The sequence below is a fragment of the Urocitellus parryii genome, chromosome 5, assembly GCF_045843805.1.
Source record: "Urocitellus parryii isolate mUroPar1 chromosome 5, mUroPar1.hap1, whole genome shotgun sequence".
NCBI lineage: Eukaryota > Metazoa > Chordata > Mammalia > Rodentia > Sciuridae > Urocitellus > Urocitellus parryii.
In genome coordinates, this window is record NC_135535.1 from 93,535,938 (window position 1) to 93,553,204 (window position 17,267).

The 17,267-nt window shown below is 39.3% G+C and overlaps 1 protein-coding gene across 1 annotated transcript; it reads right to left on the reverse strand.

The window, feature by feature from the left end:
* Nucleotides 1–986: 986 nt before the first annotated feature.
* Mgst1 (microsomal glutathione S-transferase 1) lies at nucleotides 987–16,383 on the reverse strand. Its single transcript, XM_026391935.1, has 4 exons — nucleotides 16,295–16,383; nucleotides 10,047–10,186; nucleotides 7,602–7,696; nucleotides 987–1,586 (listed from the first exon to the last, which is right to left on the reverse strand). The coding sequence occupies exons 2-4, from the start codon at nucleotides 10,170–10,172 to the stop codon at nucleotides 1,340–1,342; spliced, it is 468 nt and encodes a 155-aa protein (XP_026247720.1). The 5' UTR covers nucleotides 10,173–10,186; nucleotides 16,295–16,383; the 3' UTR covers nucleotides 987–1,339.
* Between the last annotated feature and the right edge of the window lie 884 nt (nucleotides 16,384–17,267).

Below are 17,267 nucleotides of genomic sequence, written 5' to 3' on the forward strand. Positions count from 1 at the left end.
AGGGTAGGGACGAAGAGCTTGAGAAGAATATTTACAGTAAACAGGGATGAGAGGTGGGAGGGAAAGGGAGTGAGAAGGGAAATTGCATGGAAATGGAAGGCGATCCTCAGGGTTATACAAAATGTCATATAAGAGGTAAGGAGGGGTAAGTCAAGAGAGTACAAATGGAAGACATGATTTACAGTAGAAGGGGTAGAGAGAGAAAAGGGGAGGGAAGGGGAGGGGAGGGGAGGGGGGACAGTAGACAATAGGACAGACAGCAGAATACATCAGACACTAGAAAGGCAATATGTCAATCAATGGAAGGGTAACTGATGTGATACAGCAATTTGTATACGGGGTAAAAGCGGGAGTTCATAATCCACTTGAATCAAACCGTGTAATATGATGTATTAAGAACTATGTAATGTTATGAACGACCAATAAAAATAAAAAAAAAAAAAAAATATTGTATTACATTATTAACAGAGTTCATTAAATGATTTTAATTGGTGGAAAGATCAACTTTTAAAAAAAAAAAAAAAACCAATGTCACGATAGACAAAAAACAACAAAAAAGTGAAGGAATGCTTCTATTTTAATGAAAATGTAACAGAAGGCAACATATAGGCCTTGTTTTATTCTTAGATCCTAAAGAAGTTACAAAGGTGGTTTTAGAAAAATTGGATAAATTTGTGGAATATATATGTCAAATACCATTGTGGTAATGTGACATCTCTTGGGTGTGGTAATGGTACTGTGGTTTTTGTGGAGACTATGCTGTTCATACAAGAAATATGTCTAAATATAAAGAAGTAAAGTATCATGATATTTGCCATTTACTTTCAAATTGCTTAGGAAAAAAATTGTTTTTGAAAGCTAAAGCAAATGTTTTAAAATGTGAACAATGGGTGAATCTAGATGAATGGTATATAGAGGTTCTTTATTCCATTTTACAACTTTTCCATAGTTTTGAAATTTTATAAACAGTTGGGAAAACAAAACCATTCATTAAATTCTTTATTTCATATCACTATTTCCACAGTATTGAAATACAGACCTCGAACACATACAATCAATTTTTTATAGATTCATAATATGAGATGTTGATGAATGTTGAAAATTATAACAATCAGAACTTAAAAGAATCACACAAAAGACTTAAGAATGATTGTTGAATGTCTGCAGCAAATATGAAGCAAGAATAAAAGGATATTAGCAGTGCTAATCTTTAAAATGGGTTTTTCCCCATTCCTACTTTCTCTGCTCCCTTCCCACTTACAGCCTCAGAAAATATTCATTATATACTGGAAGTATAGAATTCTTAAAAACCAATTGCATGGGAAATACTCGATTTTCTTTACAGGTAAAATCCAGTCTTCAGCAACCTGTAGGCCATTGAAAGAGTAACTCCATATCCAACAAAAAAAGCCAAAGCTCTATTTGGTTGGGGAAGGGGTGTCAAATACGCAATTGTGTGGTAGATCCGTGCTCCAACAAAGAGCCTGAAGTGCAGGAGAGCAGTAGAAAGGTCTGGACCACTCAAGGAATATAGCAGCCCGATTCCAACAAATGGAACAATATTTTCAAGGTCATTCAGGTGGGCTCTGTGGGGAAAAAAAATGACTCTTAAAATTTATTTAAACATATTCATTCTTCCCGCCCTCCAAAGATTAAATGTAGATGTTAATGGATCTTTAAACTGCAAAGTAAAAGCCTTTCTCTCAAACTGCTTTGTTTCCTCACTCACTGGACTTTCACTGTTATATCATCTCATTAATTTTTTTTAAATTTTAGTGTATCTCTTTTTTATTGGTTGCTCAAAACATTACAATGATCTTGACATATCATATCTCATACATTTGATTCAAGTGGGGTACGAATTCTTATTTTTACCAAGTGTACAGATTGCAGGATCACATTGGTTATACATCCACGTTTATACATACTGCCATACTAGTGTCTGTTGAAGTCATTTTATAGTTTTGGGAATATAAAAATTGCATCTAGGAAAATTCACTTCATTTTTATAAATATGAAATATATATATTTGCAATTCAAGATTCCTCCTACTAAAAACTCTTCTTCACAAAGGAAAAAAAAAATCTTTTGGGGTACAATCTTTCCTAAGAGACTTCCTTTAATTTTTCTAGTCTTTAAAATGGTGAATGAGAAAATGCTTGCCCATTTACCCAAACCACTAGATTACAAACTTAATAGCAATAGCAACTGAATAGCAAAGACTCATCTCTTCAAATACAAACAGCACAACACATAAATAGCCTCTTGAAGATGGCCAAAACTTTAGCTACTCATATCTTTAAACCACAAAAGGAATAAGTTAATAAGCTTGCAGTATAAGACAGAATATACACAAAAGATGATAAGAAGTCAGGTGTGGTGGTGCACCCCTGTGATCCCAGAAACTTGGGAAGCTGAAGCAGGAAGATCTCAAGTTCAAGGCCAGCCTCAGCAACTTAGCAAGACCCTGTCTAAAACCTAAAAATATAGAAGGGGCTAGGAACATAAATCAGTGATAGAGCACAACCTGCAGTCCTAAAACTTTAAAATATTTTAAAAAGATAAAACAGACTTCCTAAATTTTATCTTTATATCACCACTAAAAGAAAACAAAAAGAGTAGTTTAGCCATAAGGCACCATGGGCTTTCCTGGCTAGAATTTTTAATAAAAGGCACATCTATTACTGACTTGACATTCTTTTTTTTTTGACTTGACATTCTTAAAAGTTCATAATCTTAAAATCTGATGCCCCCTCTTAAGCCTACAGAATGACAAACTGCTTTAGTTCCTTTTTTAAGATATTTATTTTTTAGTTGTAGTTGGACACAATACCTTTATTTTACTTAATTATTTGTATATGGTGCTGAGGATCAAACCCAGGGCCTTGCCTGTGCTAGGGGAGTGCTCTACCGCTGAGTCACAGCCCCAGCCCCCAAAACTGCTTTAGTTTCTAAACTAGGACTAGAGATTTTGATAGAGTTTGTCAGCTATTGATACATATACCAAAGTAAAAAAAAAAAAATTTCTTTTATAGGGCTCTTCTACTTTGGCATGAAAGATAATTATTTATAGGCTTCTGCCACATGCCTGTAATCCCAGCAGCTCGGGAGGCTGAGGCAGGAGGATGGCAAGTTCAAAGCCAGCCTCAGCAAAAGCAAGGCGCTAAGCAACTCAGTGAGACCCTGTCTCTAAGTAAAATACAAAATAGGGCTGGGGATGTGGCTCAGTGGTGGGGTACCCCTGAGTTCAATCCCCAGTATGCCCCACCCCCCAAAAGATAATTCTTCCATGTTGCCTGCTCAGTGGTCATGGCTCTCCTTCCCTCCCTTCCCTTCTGTCTTCCTTAAGAGTCTCCAGGCTGCCTGACAAAGACAAGGACAGCCTAGAAGGATGAAGAAGGCACACCTGGGAAAAGGCTGAAAGAAAGAACCACCTGCCCCTGAGTAAAAGCAAAGACAGAATGAAGTGGTTTTGTCCCCTCTGGTTCCCGGAACAGTGCCAGGACCACTGAGAATCAGGCAGGAGTGGGAAGGAAGGACAGAACTCCGTGCGGAAGGGCCCGCCTCGCCCGTCCACCAGTGCCATTTGCTTTGTTCCTCGGAATTCTCCTGCCAGACCAAGACACCTTCACTTCCCGTCTCGGGCATGTCACGATTTTCCTTCATGATGGTGTGACAGAAATTTCAACGTTGGGGAAGAAATGACAAAAGGGATACCCTTGGAAAACCATGTCTACTCCTAAGCCTCTATTAAATGGCTGTCAAATAGGACACAACGTTAAAGCAAAGAAGAAAGTCACAGGCAACAGGGGGAATGTGGAAGAAGAAGAAGGAGAAAGTCAAGGACTGGGTCCTCTTGGCCTTATTGGGCCCTCCAACTTTTTCCTTCTCTCATTTCTCCTTTTCAATTCTTTTTCTCTTACATCAGTCCTCGAAAAGCTTTTCTAAATAACACTCCTCATTGTCCTAGGAAGGCCCAGTACCCACAGCAGGGTAAGTATACACCTGGTGCCAACCTGCCTTGGTATACACTTACTGACACCCCTATGTAGCTCACCCCACCCTTCTCCTCGTCCTTTCTTTTGTCCTTCCCAGAGTGGCAGCCTTCTCCATCTAGCCTTATTTACAGACAGCAGCTAGAATCTGTTACCAGGTAAACAGCAGTTTGCCCAAGCAACCATTCTTACCGGGGTCTACTGTCCACGGCCCCATGAGTCCATGTTCTCAGTTTTCCTTCTCTTTGGACAGATGCCCCTTGGCACACACCTGCCCTGTGATGGACGGCCACCAGCTCTGTGCTCAAGAGACCATGGTCACACATTCCCTCAGATCAGAATAACTTGGATCATGGCATCTCCCTGACCTGGACTAGAGTTGCTACATGCATTTAAAACCTGTCAAAGGTCGGCCAACTACAAAAGGAGCTGTAACCATACTTCCTGCCTACCCCGTCTTCAGTCTTCACCAAACCTCTCAGTCTTAGCATACAGCAGTAGGTCCAGATTCCCACAAAGAAATTTCCTCAAATTGTTCTAAATCATATTTTTCAGGTTACTCCTTCATAAAATATTCCTAAGTCCATAATATTCTCTATTATAGACATGTTGATCTTATTTTCATGGGGAACATTATAAAACTCTGAAGAGGAACACTAGCAGGAAACATAGTTTGGGGAAGGAAATGTTTTTAGTGTCTTTTTTTTTTAATTTTGTTTTGTGTTTGTTTGTTTGTGGTACTACAGGTTCAACCAGAATTGTTTAACCACTGAGCCACAGCTCCATCCCTTTTTTAATTATTATTTTTTCTTTTGAAACAGGGCCTTGTTTAGCTACTAAGGTTGGCCTTGAACTTGTGATCCTCCTGTCTCAGCTTCCCACCATGCCTGGCCAGGAACCTAGTCTTAAAGCTCCTTGACAGGATCCCAAAAGAAGATATAGCAGTGATATATACACAAGGCTCTCTCAATTAATGCTTTGTTCATACACTGGGACCACATGAGGGATCACACAGTTCAACTTCCAGCTCACATTTCAATCTCTCTCTCTCTCTCTCTTTTTTTTTTTTTTTTAAGTATTGGGGATTGAATCCAGGGGCACTTAACCACTGTGCCACATCCCCAGCGCTTTTACTATATTTTATTTAGAGGAAGGGTCTCGCTAAATTGCAGAGATTGGCTTTGAACTTGCATTCCTCCTGCCTCAGCCTCCAGAGCTATTGGGATTATAGGCATATGCCACCACGCCCGGCCCCACATTTCAATCTCTTGACAGAATCCCCAACAAGTATCACTGAGGATCCACTGAACCTTCCCATTAAATGGGCATAACCTTTGAAGGTGGGATGGTAGTATGTCGTCAATGTCTCTGCTTTCCCTAAACCCAAGTTCTTTTGAATGACTAGTAGTTTTGTGTGCCCCATTTGCCTTTCAACTTTCACTTATCTTGTGGTAGTGAATGTACATGGTCTTGAATTCTTCCTAGAATAAGTGAAACAGTATTAAATAGATGATTTCCTAATCATCAGTGATTCTGTCTGCCTACAAAACCTTGATATTTCAACATACATTACTCTGTTTTTAACTAATTGATCTGTATGTGTATATATATTTATTTTTTCAATATCACATTCCTTAAAGCTTACCTTTAACTTCATTTGTGCCCCTCGTGGGTCCCTAACATTGAAATATGCAGATATGCTAATAGTGTTGAATTTATAATTGTGTTATAATTGTGTAATGATGGAGAGAGGGGGAAAAATCTAGGTTAAATGGAAAAAGGAGATTCTTGAAACTCCTTCTCTGAAAATTATATCCAAAAGTGTATTGTTATTGGAAATTTTTTTTGAGAGAGCCAATAAATTCTGAAAAACTAGAACAGGCAACTAGCACCCTATTCTGCCAGATACCCTCCTCTTGCCACATTGTAAGGTCAGTGTCTGATCACCAGGGGGCGCAGTGCACACAGTTGCTGCACCTCAGGGACAACCCTTTTCAGAACCAGGTCAATTGCAACCGGACTAGAGATCAGCTTAGATTATGGCTTTCACTTTCAGAGGTACAATCCTGTGGGCACAGGGGTTGAGGATGAGAAGTATAAAATGATAGTAGGAAAAAAATCTAAATTCTCCCCAATAAAATACCTTTTATTGTTAAAATTTTCATATATGAAATTTGGATCTTCCTTTCAATCTTCCTAATACCACTGAGGGTCCTAGCACTTTCTGGTCCTGCTGTCAAAGGTAAACACAAAAAAGGATGACATATATTTTAAACCACTATGTCTAATGGCTTTGAGAAATCTATGACAGTGAGTGGCACTCACCTTTTCTAATTTTAATTCTTTTGCTTTGATATTGTTTGAGATCCTCACATTGATTCTGTCTTGAAACTATTTTGGATCCACACTCTCTACACAATCCATTTTCAAGATTGGCTAATTGACTAACTCAGGAGCTGCTGAATTAACCAGTGTATAATTAAAAGAAACAGAAGTGAACATTTTGTCCTAAATCTCTAGCACAGGCTTTCTGTTAGGAGAGGAAAAAAAAAAAAAAAAAAAAAAAAACTTGCTTGATAAAAAGCTTGGAGATAAAGCTGTTTTGCATAAATAAAAAAGTAAATTTAATTTTAGTACAGGAAAGGCAAAAAGTATATAGGGCCAGAGAAAATGCTGGATGCTACTTGGGGTACAAGAAGGTGTGGTGCAAATTCTCCCTGAGGATTCTGTAGGACACTGTCAGACACGGAACTCTTAATACACAATGCTTAGGTTGCCACACAGTAACCTCCTCTGTACTTCAATTTAGTTAAATCCACTTTTATACACATTTTTAAAGCTGATTTGTCAAGGGAATTGAGAGAAAGACTGAGGTTACACCCAGTGTAACAAAATGCAGAATGCAGAAGCATGCACAAATGCATGAACCCAGAGCCTGAGTTAATCTTGAGGCCATATGCCATGCACCATGAGAGAATCTGCAGAAATCTTGAGATGGGCTTCAGGCTTTCACCAGGAATCAAAAAAGGGATAATGCCAATATGATCTAGACACTTCAGCTGGTACTCATTTCTCTGAAGAGTGTCAACTTCCATATTTCAAACCTTATGCAAAAACACCTGTTTCTTCAACCCTTTATATGGGTTGAGTCTCTGCTCTGGAGAAAGATGACAAAACTGCAAGAATTCACTGTCTCCATTTTACCTTCTACCTGCCATTACTGCTATACAGAGCACAGTTATTAATCCCAACAAAGTCAGGTGTTTTACCTTATGTACATACATGACTATATAACCTGTGTGATTCTACATCATGTATAAGCAGAAGAATGAGAAATTATACTCCATCTATGTATGATGTGTCAAAGTGCATTCTACTGTCATGTATAGCTAATTAAAATAAATTAAAAGTCCATACAAAAGTGCAACTAAATTGTTAATATGTACAATAACAGTTACATTCAGAGATGTTGAGATCTCTACTTTTCTGTAGTTATACTGAGTGGATGACTTTTTTTTTTTTCCTTTTCTCCAAGGCCCAAACAACTTCACTGAGCTCCTTGACCAAAATTCTTTGAGTAGGTAATTTCCAGAGACACTGGTTTACCTTCGTACACGTTCCACACTGTCATCTGTTCGAAGATACTTCTTGGCATTCTCTCCTTTGCCAAAGCCCTCACAGTCTTCTGGGTTGGCAAACGCCTATTCCAAACGCCAGGGGGAGAAAAAAAACTTATTGCAAACACCAAACAGCTTGAGGGTATTCTACCTAAGTTATCTGCATTTTAATGTCAGAAATGCAGGCCTCTAGGTTGGTCCCTAAGCAAAGAAATTTCAGAGCAATAAATCAGACAGGAGCATCCACAGTTCATTCACAGTTTAAACCTGAATCTTTATTAACAATACAAATTATTTTTTTAAATATTTATTTTTTAGTAGTAGTTGGACATAATACCTTTCTTTTTATTTATTTATATGTGGTACTGAGGATCGAACCCAGGGCCTTGCATGTGCTAGGCAAGCGCTCTACCGCTGAGCCACAATCCCAACCCACAAATTATTTCTAAAAGCAGCATAAATGTGAACTTAAATTAAAAACTAGAATATAAAAATAGTGAGAAGGAAGGAAAAAAATAGAAAGAGGCATAAGTCTGAGTCAGCACTAATTATTATTATTACTGTGGTGCCCTAGCATTTTTTTCACAATGACAATGTGGGCACATCCTCCCTCGAGTATTTTAGCATTTCCAAGGAACCAGCTAGTCTGAAGGTAATACAATAAATTACCAAAGATGTTAGAAAAAAGGCAAGAAGCATAAGAAAGTGAGGGATGGGAAAGGTATTTTGTACTTTGATAGGATATGTATGCTCCTTCTCTTGAGCCAGATAAAACGTTGGGTCAGATAATATTAAATTTAAGAAGCTTAATTGCTTCCTAGGAAGAACAAGTTAACATTTGAGGGCATGGCATGTGTTCATGTATGCTTCCTCTGATTATTATGCTCTTTGAAATGATTTCCCCATCCCTTGAAACTTGAAAGATGCATTTTAAAACTATTTAAGTCTGTCCCAATGTTTAATAATTTATAATAAGAAAAAAAACTATAAAATTAGTTCTAATTTAAGCTTGAAAAACATCTCATAAATGTTATAACTTTCTCTTAATATGATAAGAGCTTTCATTCTAGATAAAAGTATGGAGGAGAACTGACAGGCAGGGTTGTGATACAGTATCAACAGCTCTTGCAGACAGGCCTGTTGGCCTTGTTCATCACAGTATCCTCTAAATAAATGCCTGTCTATGAGATGTTTGACATGTTCATTTTAAATAAAGAAATTAATATATGATAATGAAAGAGTATGAGATCTGGATTTAAACTATCTGAATTTGAATCTCAGCCTTGTCCTCTATTGTTGTGCCACTGTGGGGCCCCTCCTGCTATGGACTGAATGTGTCCTTACGAAACGTATGTATTTGAGCCTAATCCCCAGTGTGAAGGTATCTGGAGGTAGAGACTTTTGAGAGGTGATTAGATCATATGTGTGGAACCCTCATGGATGGGATTAGTGCCCTTATAAAGAGACCCGGCAGAACTTGTTTCTTTCTTTCTCTATTCACCCCAAGTAAGGATGCAAGGAGAACATGGCCATGTACACATCAGGAATCCAGTCCTCACCAAGCACTGGATCTACTGACATCTTGATCTAGGACTTGCCAACCTCAGGAACTGTGTGGGACAAATATTTGCTATTTAAGCCATCCAGTCCAAGATATCCTGTAGAGGCAGCTCAAGATGAATCTGACAGCTACGGACCTTAACCTCTGTGTCTTTCAGTTACTCTACAACATGGGGACCAACCTGAACTTCACCTGACTATGCTAACAATCACTTAATGGGGCCTGCCACTCCACAAATTCAAATTCCCTCCTTCTTTTAAGACCAGGAGGATTTCCCTGCTTCTACTTTGTTTCCAGAGGACAATTGAACCCTATCACAGAATTAAATATGTGGGAACGTTCTCCAGATATCAACCCCATATCTCCAACAGTGACAAGGAAACACCTCAGAGAGGGCCAGGACCTCTAGACAGGAGCAAGACTCTAGAGGACAAAACCTCAGGACAGGAACCTAAGAGAGAAACAGGAGGCTTCCAGAAAGAAGATGTTTAATAGGCACAGGGATAGCACCAATGAAAATTTTACACTTTGTCTAGCAGCCTCTCTGCTCCTCTCACTTGGTCCTAGGCCTGCTTGAACATGGGATGTGTACTTCAAAATCTTTCTGTCACCTTGACCGTGCCTCTTGACTTTTTTAAATTCACTCTTACAATGCTGGGTACAAATACTATTAACTTAAACCAGAAGTACACAAAATTCAATGGTTAGCATACTCCAGTCATAAGAGCCCACTCTGGGAAGAAGAAGAACTTTAATTCTTAGCCTTTTTTCTTTCTTTTATTCAATATTTTTCATCTCTCCCCACTCTCACCCCAAAAGTTATACTCTAAATCTATAACAGAACTGAAAACACTGGTCCAAAAAATGTCTTACCTTTCTCGTTAGTCTATAGAATGCAGTTGCAGGACTCATAAGCATCATTTTTGAAAGGATAATCGCTGTATAGGAGGCAAAAGCCATGAATACTTCATTTTCCAGTAGCTGGGTGAGATCAGCCATTTTTCAATTTTGCTCTGGAATTTTCAAAAGATTTCAGACAAGAAGGAAAAAACAGACATAAATATGCAAAATAACTTCATGATCACTAGGTGTACTTGCAGCATTGACCACATTGTTCTTAAAAATACCTGGGAGCCATTTAAACAAAAAAACTGATCATTAAGTTTCAAATTTTTCAATATAAACAGTAGTATATTTTCTCTAGTTCTATGTCATTAAGCCTAAAGATTAAAGATACTAAATAAAAATCTGTGGGTATTACAAGCAAAAACAAATAGCCAAAATGCCCTAAAAATGGACCACAACCATACATTTGCATCAAGATGGACCACAGATTGAATGCAAAAGACCAAAGGCCATGGACTGATCTCTTTGGAAACACCCAACCATATACACAGCAGTACCACTGATATTGTATTGGGATGCCTAAGTTCTAAAAGTATGTTCTGCTTTAGAAACCCACCTTACTCCTTTGTGTCATTTCAGGAGTGTTCAAGATCTTAGGTGCCATGATTTGAATTCCAGGCCCATGATGTGTCTATTAACCTTTCTTGAGGAATTTAGCCTCTCTGAGGATAAATGTCTTCATTTATAAGACAGGAATAGTAATAGCTCCTAACATTAACTTGTTGCAAGATTTAATTAAGAAAACATGCAGAAAAATACTTAGCACAGCAGCTGGCCCATAGAAAACCCTCGATAAAGTTTTTGATATCCTTAACCTAGCATCATTTTGATCATCATGATCATGGTCATCATTAACACCCACACAGATGAAGAAAGAGAAGACAACAGAAGCATCCAAATAACAGGCTTGCAAACACACACTTAGGAAATGGCATGCATGGTACTTTAAAAGAAAGAAGGATGAGCTTTGTATGTCTCTTCAGGTCATTTCACCTTCCATATTTACAGCATCTAAATGCTGTCAAGGATAAAGTGAATGAAACAGAGAGTGAACTGGAACTATAATTGGGTCAGGAGGAAAGGTGAGGCACACTAGTGATACTGAAGTCAAAGTGGATAGGAATTTAGGATAATGCTTAAATTTAAATCACAGCCTTATCTTGTGGTCATTCCATGTAACGTCCTCTTGTTTCGTCATGAGCTCTGCTATCTGCTTCTATCTCTTCCATATAAACACCTATCTTTTCTCCTAACCGACTTAGACCCTATATAATTTGTTTAGACTGTAGTGCTCTCTTCTCAATGTCCTTTCCTGCCCTTAAATCTCAAACCTTGTTAGACTGACATCTACCCAATTCTGATCATTCTATCCATTTACAAATAATCTACAAATCCACATATGTATTTCTATATTTTGTTACCGGTCATGTAGTTGTTCATGAGTTGCTGTTGAATGGTGATATAAATCACATCCATAAACATACATTTTTAATTTCCCAAGAATGTGCTATGTGTCCAATTATACCACATACTCTAGGTGCAGTACCTTACAAAATCTTTTTAACTATAATACTGTAACCCTCGTAAATACATCCATTTCACACGTAAAGAAAATGGGAATTAGGGATGTTAAGCAGCCAAGAAAAACAAACCCAGGTCTCTGACCTGACATCCTGTATGCTAACACATTGCACTGACTCCTTCAAGAGACCTGCTTAATTTAGCTTTTTGTTGCTTAATTCTGTTTAATTCTGATTCAACCAAAATTGGATTCCCACTGTGGCTGGCACAGCTAGGTACCCCTTGCATATGTTTTTTGCCTTCCTCTTCCTGTTATGCTATGTAGGAGGTATTATCATTCCCATTTTGCAGATAAAGAAACCAAAGCTTACTGTGTATATTATGATTTTTATTTCCTTAGACTAAAACTGTACTCCATAAATTTAGGCAAACAGAATCTACATACAGCCAGGCACACACCTATAATCCCAGTAAGCAAGGAGGCTAAGGCAGGAGGATCACAAGTTCAAGGCCATCCTGGGCAACTTAGTGAGTTCCTAAGCAAATTAGTGAGATTCTGTCTCAAAATTTTAAAAAATGTTTAAAAAGGGGGGGGAGGGGTGATGCTGGGAATATAGCTCAGTGGATGAAATTCCCAGTACAGAAAAAAGAGAAAGAGGGAAAGAGAGATTGATTACATACAGTTGTCCCTCAGTGTCCTGTGGTTCCAGAATCCCCGAACAACCCACTGTAGAAACCCAAATCTGTGGTGCTCAAGTGCCCAATATAAAATGGGCTAGTATCTGCATATAACCTGTGTACATTCTCCCACACACCCTCCCTTACTTTAAATCATCTCTAGATGGCTTGTAATACCTAACACAAAGTAAACACTAAGCAAACAGCAGTTATACCATATTATCTAGGGAAAAGTTACAAGGAACAAAGACTGTATGTGTTAAATACGGACACAATTTTTTTCCCTAATAATTTCAATCCACAGTCGGCTAGAACCTACAAGTATGGAGGATCAAAGGTAATCTAGATATTAAAAAAGAAAAAACAAATCCCACATGATAGTAAATTAATCCACCTCTATGAGTTTATACTCTTGAAAGCACAGTATGTTAGGTTAGTTCTCAGTGCCCAATAATACTTTTTAAAATACGTGTTCTAGTATGGGAGGGGTGGGGATCAAAGATCCTTCAGGGCTCCTGTAAAGTTAATTTGCCTAATAAAGGATCCCTAAGGCCTATGCCTCTGGACAGAGATCTGAAGAAATACAGCAGGGACCTTAACTATTTAAAAATTAGGAAGTTCAAGTAGGAAATGTTGCCACTTAATAATTTTTAGACAGTCTCCGCTGTTTTCTCCATAATGTAATGTATTCAGGGATGGAACAGAAGTCCAAGAAACTTCTTTTCTCCGTAGTAAAATTCAGCATTAAAAGAGCAGAGGAAAAAGTGGAGGCCTTCTGGAATCCTTAGGAAAAATACACAGAAGATGTCAACAGCTGGGGCAAAGGAAATAGGAAGTCTTTTCTTCACATGTGAGCCACACACAGAAAGCACACCTCACACAGTAAGCATTTCTCAATTACCAAGAATGCAGTAGAACTCCTCCATCCTGAATTTGTGGGAGATGGGCCAACATCGAGCCTGTGATACCACACTGTACGGTTCATGAACTAACTTTCCCACACAATCCCTTCCACATCCCAGGTACTGAGTAATAAAGGCAAGAACATTAAGCAATTAGAGTTACTGAATGCATGGATTATAGGGATGTTGGTCTAGACTCGGTTTTAATTTTTTTTTTTCCAAAGCCAATTGGTTAACAAATTGTCAGGAGCCAGTGGCCCAAACTGCAATGGCTAGGCTCTGCGGTGAAAACAAAATTATGAAAGCTTTCTCCCAAGAACAGTCTTCAAGAGGGCAGAGAGGAGTAAAGTAGGGGGGAAAACTAAGAGGGTAAAGTGTAGCCAAGTTTGCAGTGGTGCATGCCTATAATCCCAGCTACTCAGGAGGCTGACGAAAGAAGATGGCAAGTTTGAGGCCAGTGTGGAAAATTTAGTAAGATCCTGTCTCAAAATAAAAATAGTTGTGGGAATGTAGCTCAGTGGTAGCACACCCATAGATTCAATCCCTGGCCCAAAAAAGGGGGCAGGGGTAAAGTGTTAGGTGATTTGAATACTCTAACACACACAACAGGTGGCATGAAGAAAAAAGATAACTATGTGGTCATGCTGCTGTTTACCAGTTCTAGAATTTTCTGAAGGGATTATGATTTCTACAGATTCAGCCTCCCATGAGTTTCATGCAAGAGAGGTCTCAAAAATAATCTAGAAAAGTAAGCAGAGAAAAAACGGAACAAATTATATAAAATAAATGGTTACAAATGATGAATCGTATTGTACAGTGGTTTACTTGTTTTATTATACATTCATTGGCGGGCATCACAGTGAATATCTGCCCAGAAACCAGCTCCCAGTCCCCTGGTATGGAGGTGAATGTTCTTTAAGAGGCCAAGGGTTCAGATGATGCACACATACAAACTCTAGAGGTAAAGTGGAGTCCTGGCAGATCTCAACACTGCCACTTATTACTTGCAAGTTAACCTTTCTAGGGCCTACTCACCTTTCCTGAAAAAAACAAGGTAAATGAAAAATAAACCTTGCAGGGTTCTTATGAATACTGCTTTTGGTGAAAAGTGTCTTCAAAAGCATTGAGACCTGGCTAAGGGCTATAAGAGTGTTCGCTAAATAAAGAAGCTCCTACTTTGACACTGTTCTAGGCACCAAGGATACAATTTGTTTCTAAAAAGCTGTGGCATACTTTTTATTTCACTTGATTTCAAAAATCCTAAAAGGGTGAATAATATTTTCTACCTTTGATATATAAAACTGAGGGCCAGAGGCATTAAATGAGTACCCAGACCCAAATTCATAGAGAAGGAACCAATATCAGGGCCCAGTTTCCTCAACCATATAATTCATGGGCTATCTACCATCTAAGCGAAGAATGCTAGAATGTTCTGGTTTTCTGGAGGCTGTTTTCCCAGTCATTCACATTCCCATTTGGTTTTTCTTTCCCCCAGTATCTATCACAGAACCTTTTTCAAACTCTTAAGTTGAAGAACATTCCCTTTCCCTTAACAGGCTCTTGGCCAAAAAGAGCAAAGTTCTTTTCTTCGCAGGATTACTTGGCTTCTCTAAATCAACATTGTGTAACACAGAAAATATGGGCACAGAGCCACCAGACCATGACTCTTCAATTTTGTACTTTCTGAAACTAACAAACACAACAAAAAAGATAGGTAAGTGGCTATGCTGCTGTATATCAGTTCTAGAATTTTCAGACGGGACTGTGGTAGCTGCAGACTGAGCCTCCTATGAGGTCTCAGGCAAAGGAAGTCTCAGAGGCCAAATACTGATCGTTTTGGGGGGTGGGGAAGGATAGAGGGGAGAATATGGTGGGGTAAAGCATTCTTAGAGGACAGTGCTGATTTCCGTTTCCAGTCTCAAGGATTAATAAGCTCTACTCCAAAATAAATCCTTAGAAAAATCTTACTTGTCTGCACAAAGAGTAATATTCAAATATGGATCAATTTATCATGTTTTAAAAAAATGAATAAGATGGACAGAGCATATAAGTCCTTTTTATATATAAACTTATTTTAAAACAACAAAGTGCAATACCACCTTAACTCCCAGAAGAGCATGCAAAAAAGGTGGGTCCAGCTGGGGGTTCACAGTGGACCAGGGCCTGGGAACTCTATTAGACTGTCAGCTGTTCCTACAAATTGATCAACACCCCCATGGTACTCACGAACAGAGAAAGCAGGATGAGGAAAATTTGGGGAAATGATCAGACTGCAAAGAGGCCCTGTGACTAATAACGGAAAGCAGAGACACTAGAAGGCTTGTATGCACTTTCTCTCCACCTCCCCAGGCCAGGGTTAGCAGTATCTGAGGCCTTATGAAAAAAAAAAAAAAAAATCCTTTTCTTTTTTTATTTCTTGGACTAATGGCTTCTACCTTCGGATTTTGGGTGGGGTAGAGGGGATGCACACATTAGAATCTGCCAAGGGGGTTTCACCCTCAGCTGTCCAGTCATCTGACTCTAATAACATCACAAAACAATACAACACTCTCATTCAAGTGCTCTTGCATTATCTAACATCATTACCACCACTATTATTTTTAAAACTTACAGATGTTTCTCTTGCCTATCAAAGTGAATAGAGAAGTACAAATTCTGTCCCTCTTTAGGTACCAAGGCCTTTCGTCCAATCAGAGCCGGCACAGGATTTTATACCGCAGAGTTGAAGTTTCTCAACAGCGATTTCCTGTGTTGCTAAAGCTTGCAGGTACTCACAACTCTCCCAAAGATCACGGGACCCTTTCCAAGGAAATACTACTTTGGCTTGGAAATTTAAAAAAAAAAAAAAAAAATGAGGAAATCATCCTTTAAACATGAAAGATTCATCCTCCCAAGTTTCACTCTCGGAGTTTGAGAAAGTGTAAAAACTTAACCAACTTAGGAACAACAGAAACGCAATTCCCTTTCAGAAGTGATCCGACTGCAAAAGGGACGGCTGCAGGGAGTTAAGCAGAGCAAAGAACTTTCAGGCTGGCAGAGACCCCGCCAACTCCCGCTCCCCTTCCGCGGCCACCCTGCCGGCGCCCTCCCGCAGCATCCCTTCCCGGCACGTACAGCGAGTCCGCGAAGGTGGAGGTCTGCAAGGCTCTGCACGCAACAGGGCGCCGGGCACTGCGCGGAGGAGCGCGCGAGGGCGGGACGCAGGCGCCGCCCCCTCTCTGGCTAATTTCCTATGAATTAATTAGCTCCTGGCCTTAGAGCCCGGCCTTGCCAAACCCCGCCCCCAAGTCGCCTGATGCCTCTCTCCCCACAAAGCCACAGATCCGCCCGTTCCGTTCTTTGAACCTTTACATTTGGCTCCAGTGGAAGCTCCACTTTCCCCTTTGCGGTGCGGAGGGGCCATGGGGATGGGGAAGGAACTTATCATCTCACACCCTTCACGACTGGGGGAGGGGAGGGACAGGGAGCCTGTCCGTTTTTATTTTGCTGAAAACAACTTAAAAGATCTTCATGTTGGATTTTTGAAAGCTTTAAAAAAAACTTTACAGAAAATTAAAATCTTAGGGGCGGATGAAGCTGATAAGAAGTCATTGCCAAATTTTCTTCTCTTGAACTTCATCTTCCCTGCACCTGTGGCAAGACTTCCTTAAAAGGCTAGCCCCAGAAGAAAGTATCTTTAGTGAAGATCACTAGCAGCATTCCAAGTCACCAAACCACTTGTTTTGTCACTGTGCCCCCCACCTTCAGGGTCCAAAGTAGAATGGGAGGAGATGATACTGGACCGGTTCATTACACCATCACCTTGGTGTGTTTTTACAAGGACATTTAGGGAAGTATTTTAAGAAGGCATGATTACTATCAAAATTGAGATTAGGGATATTCTAACCTATCTCTCCACAATCCCCTCAATAACATCTATGGATTTGTCTTTCATGAGTTTATCTGAAGAGTTTTGAGGATTTATGTTTTGCATCTATATTGTTCTTCTCACAGTGATACATTTCACATGCTCACCACATATTGCTGTGTGTACTTCTTTTTTTACCCCCTTTATTTTTAGAGATACCTCCAGTACTAAATTTCTAGG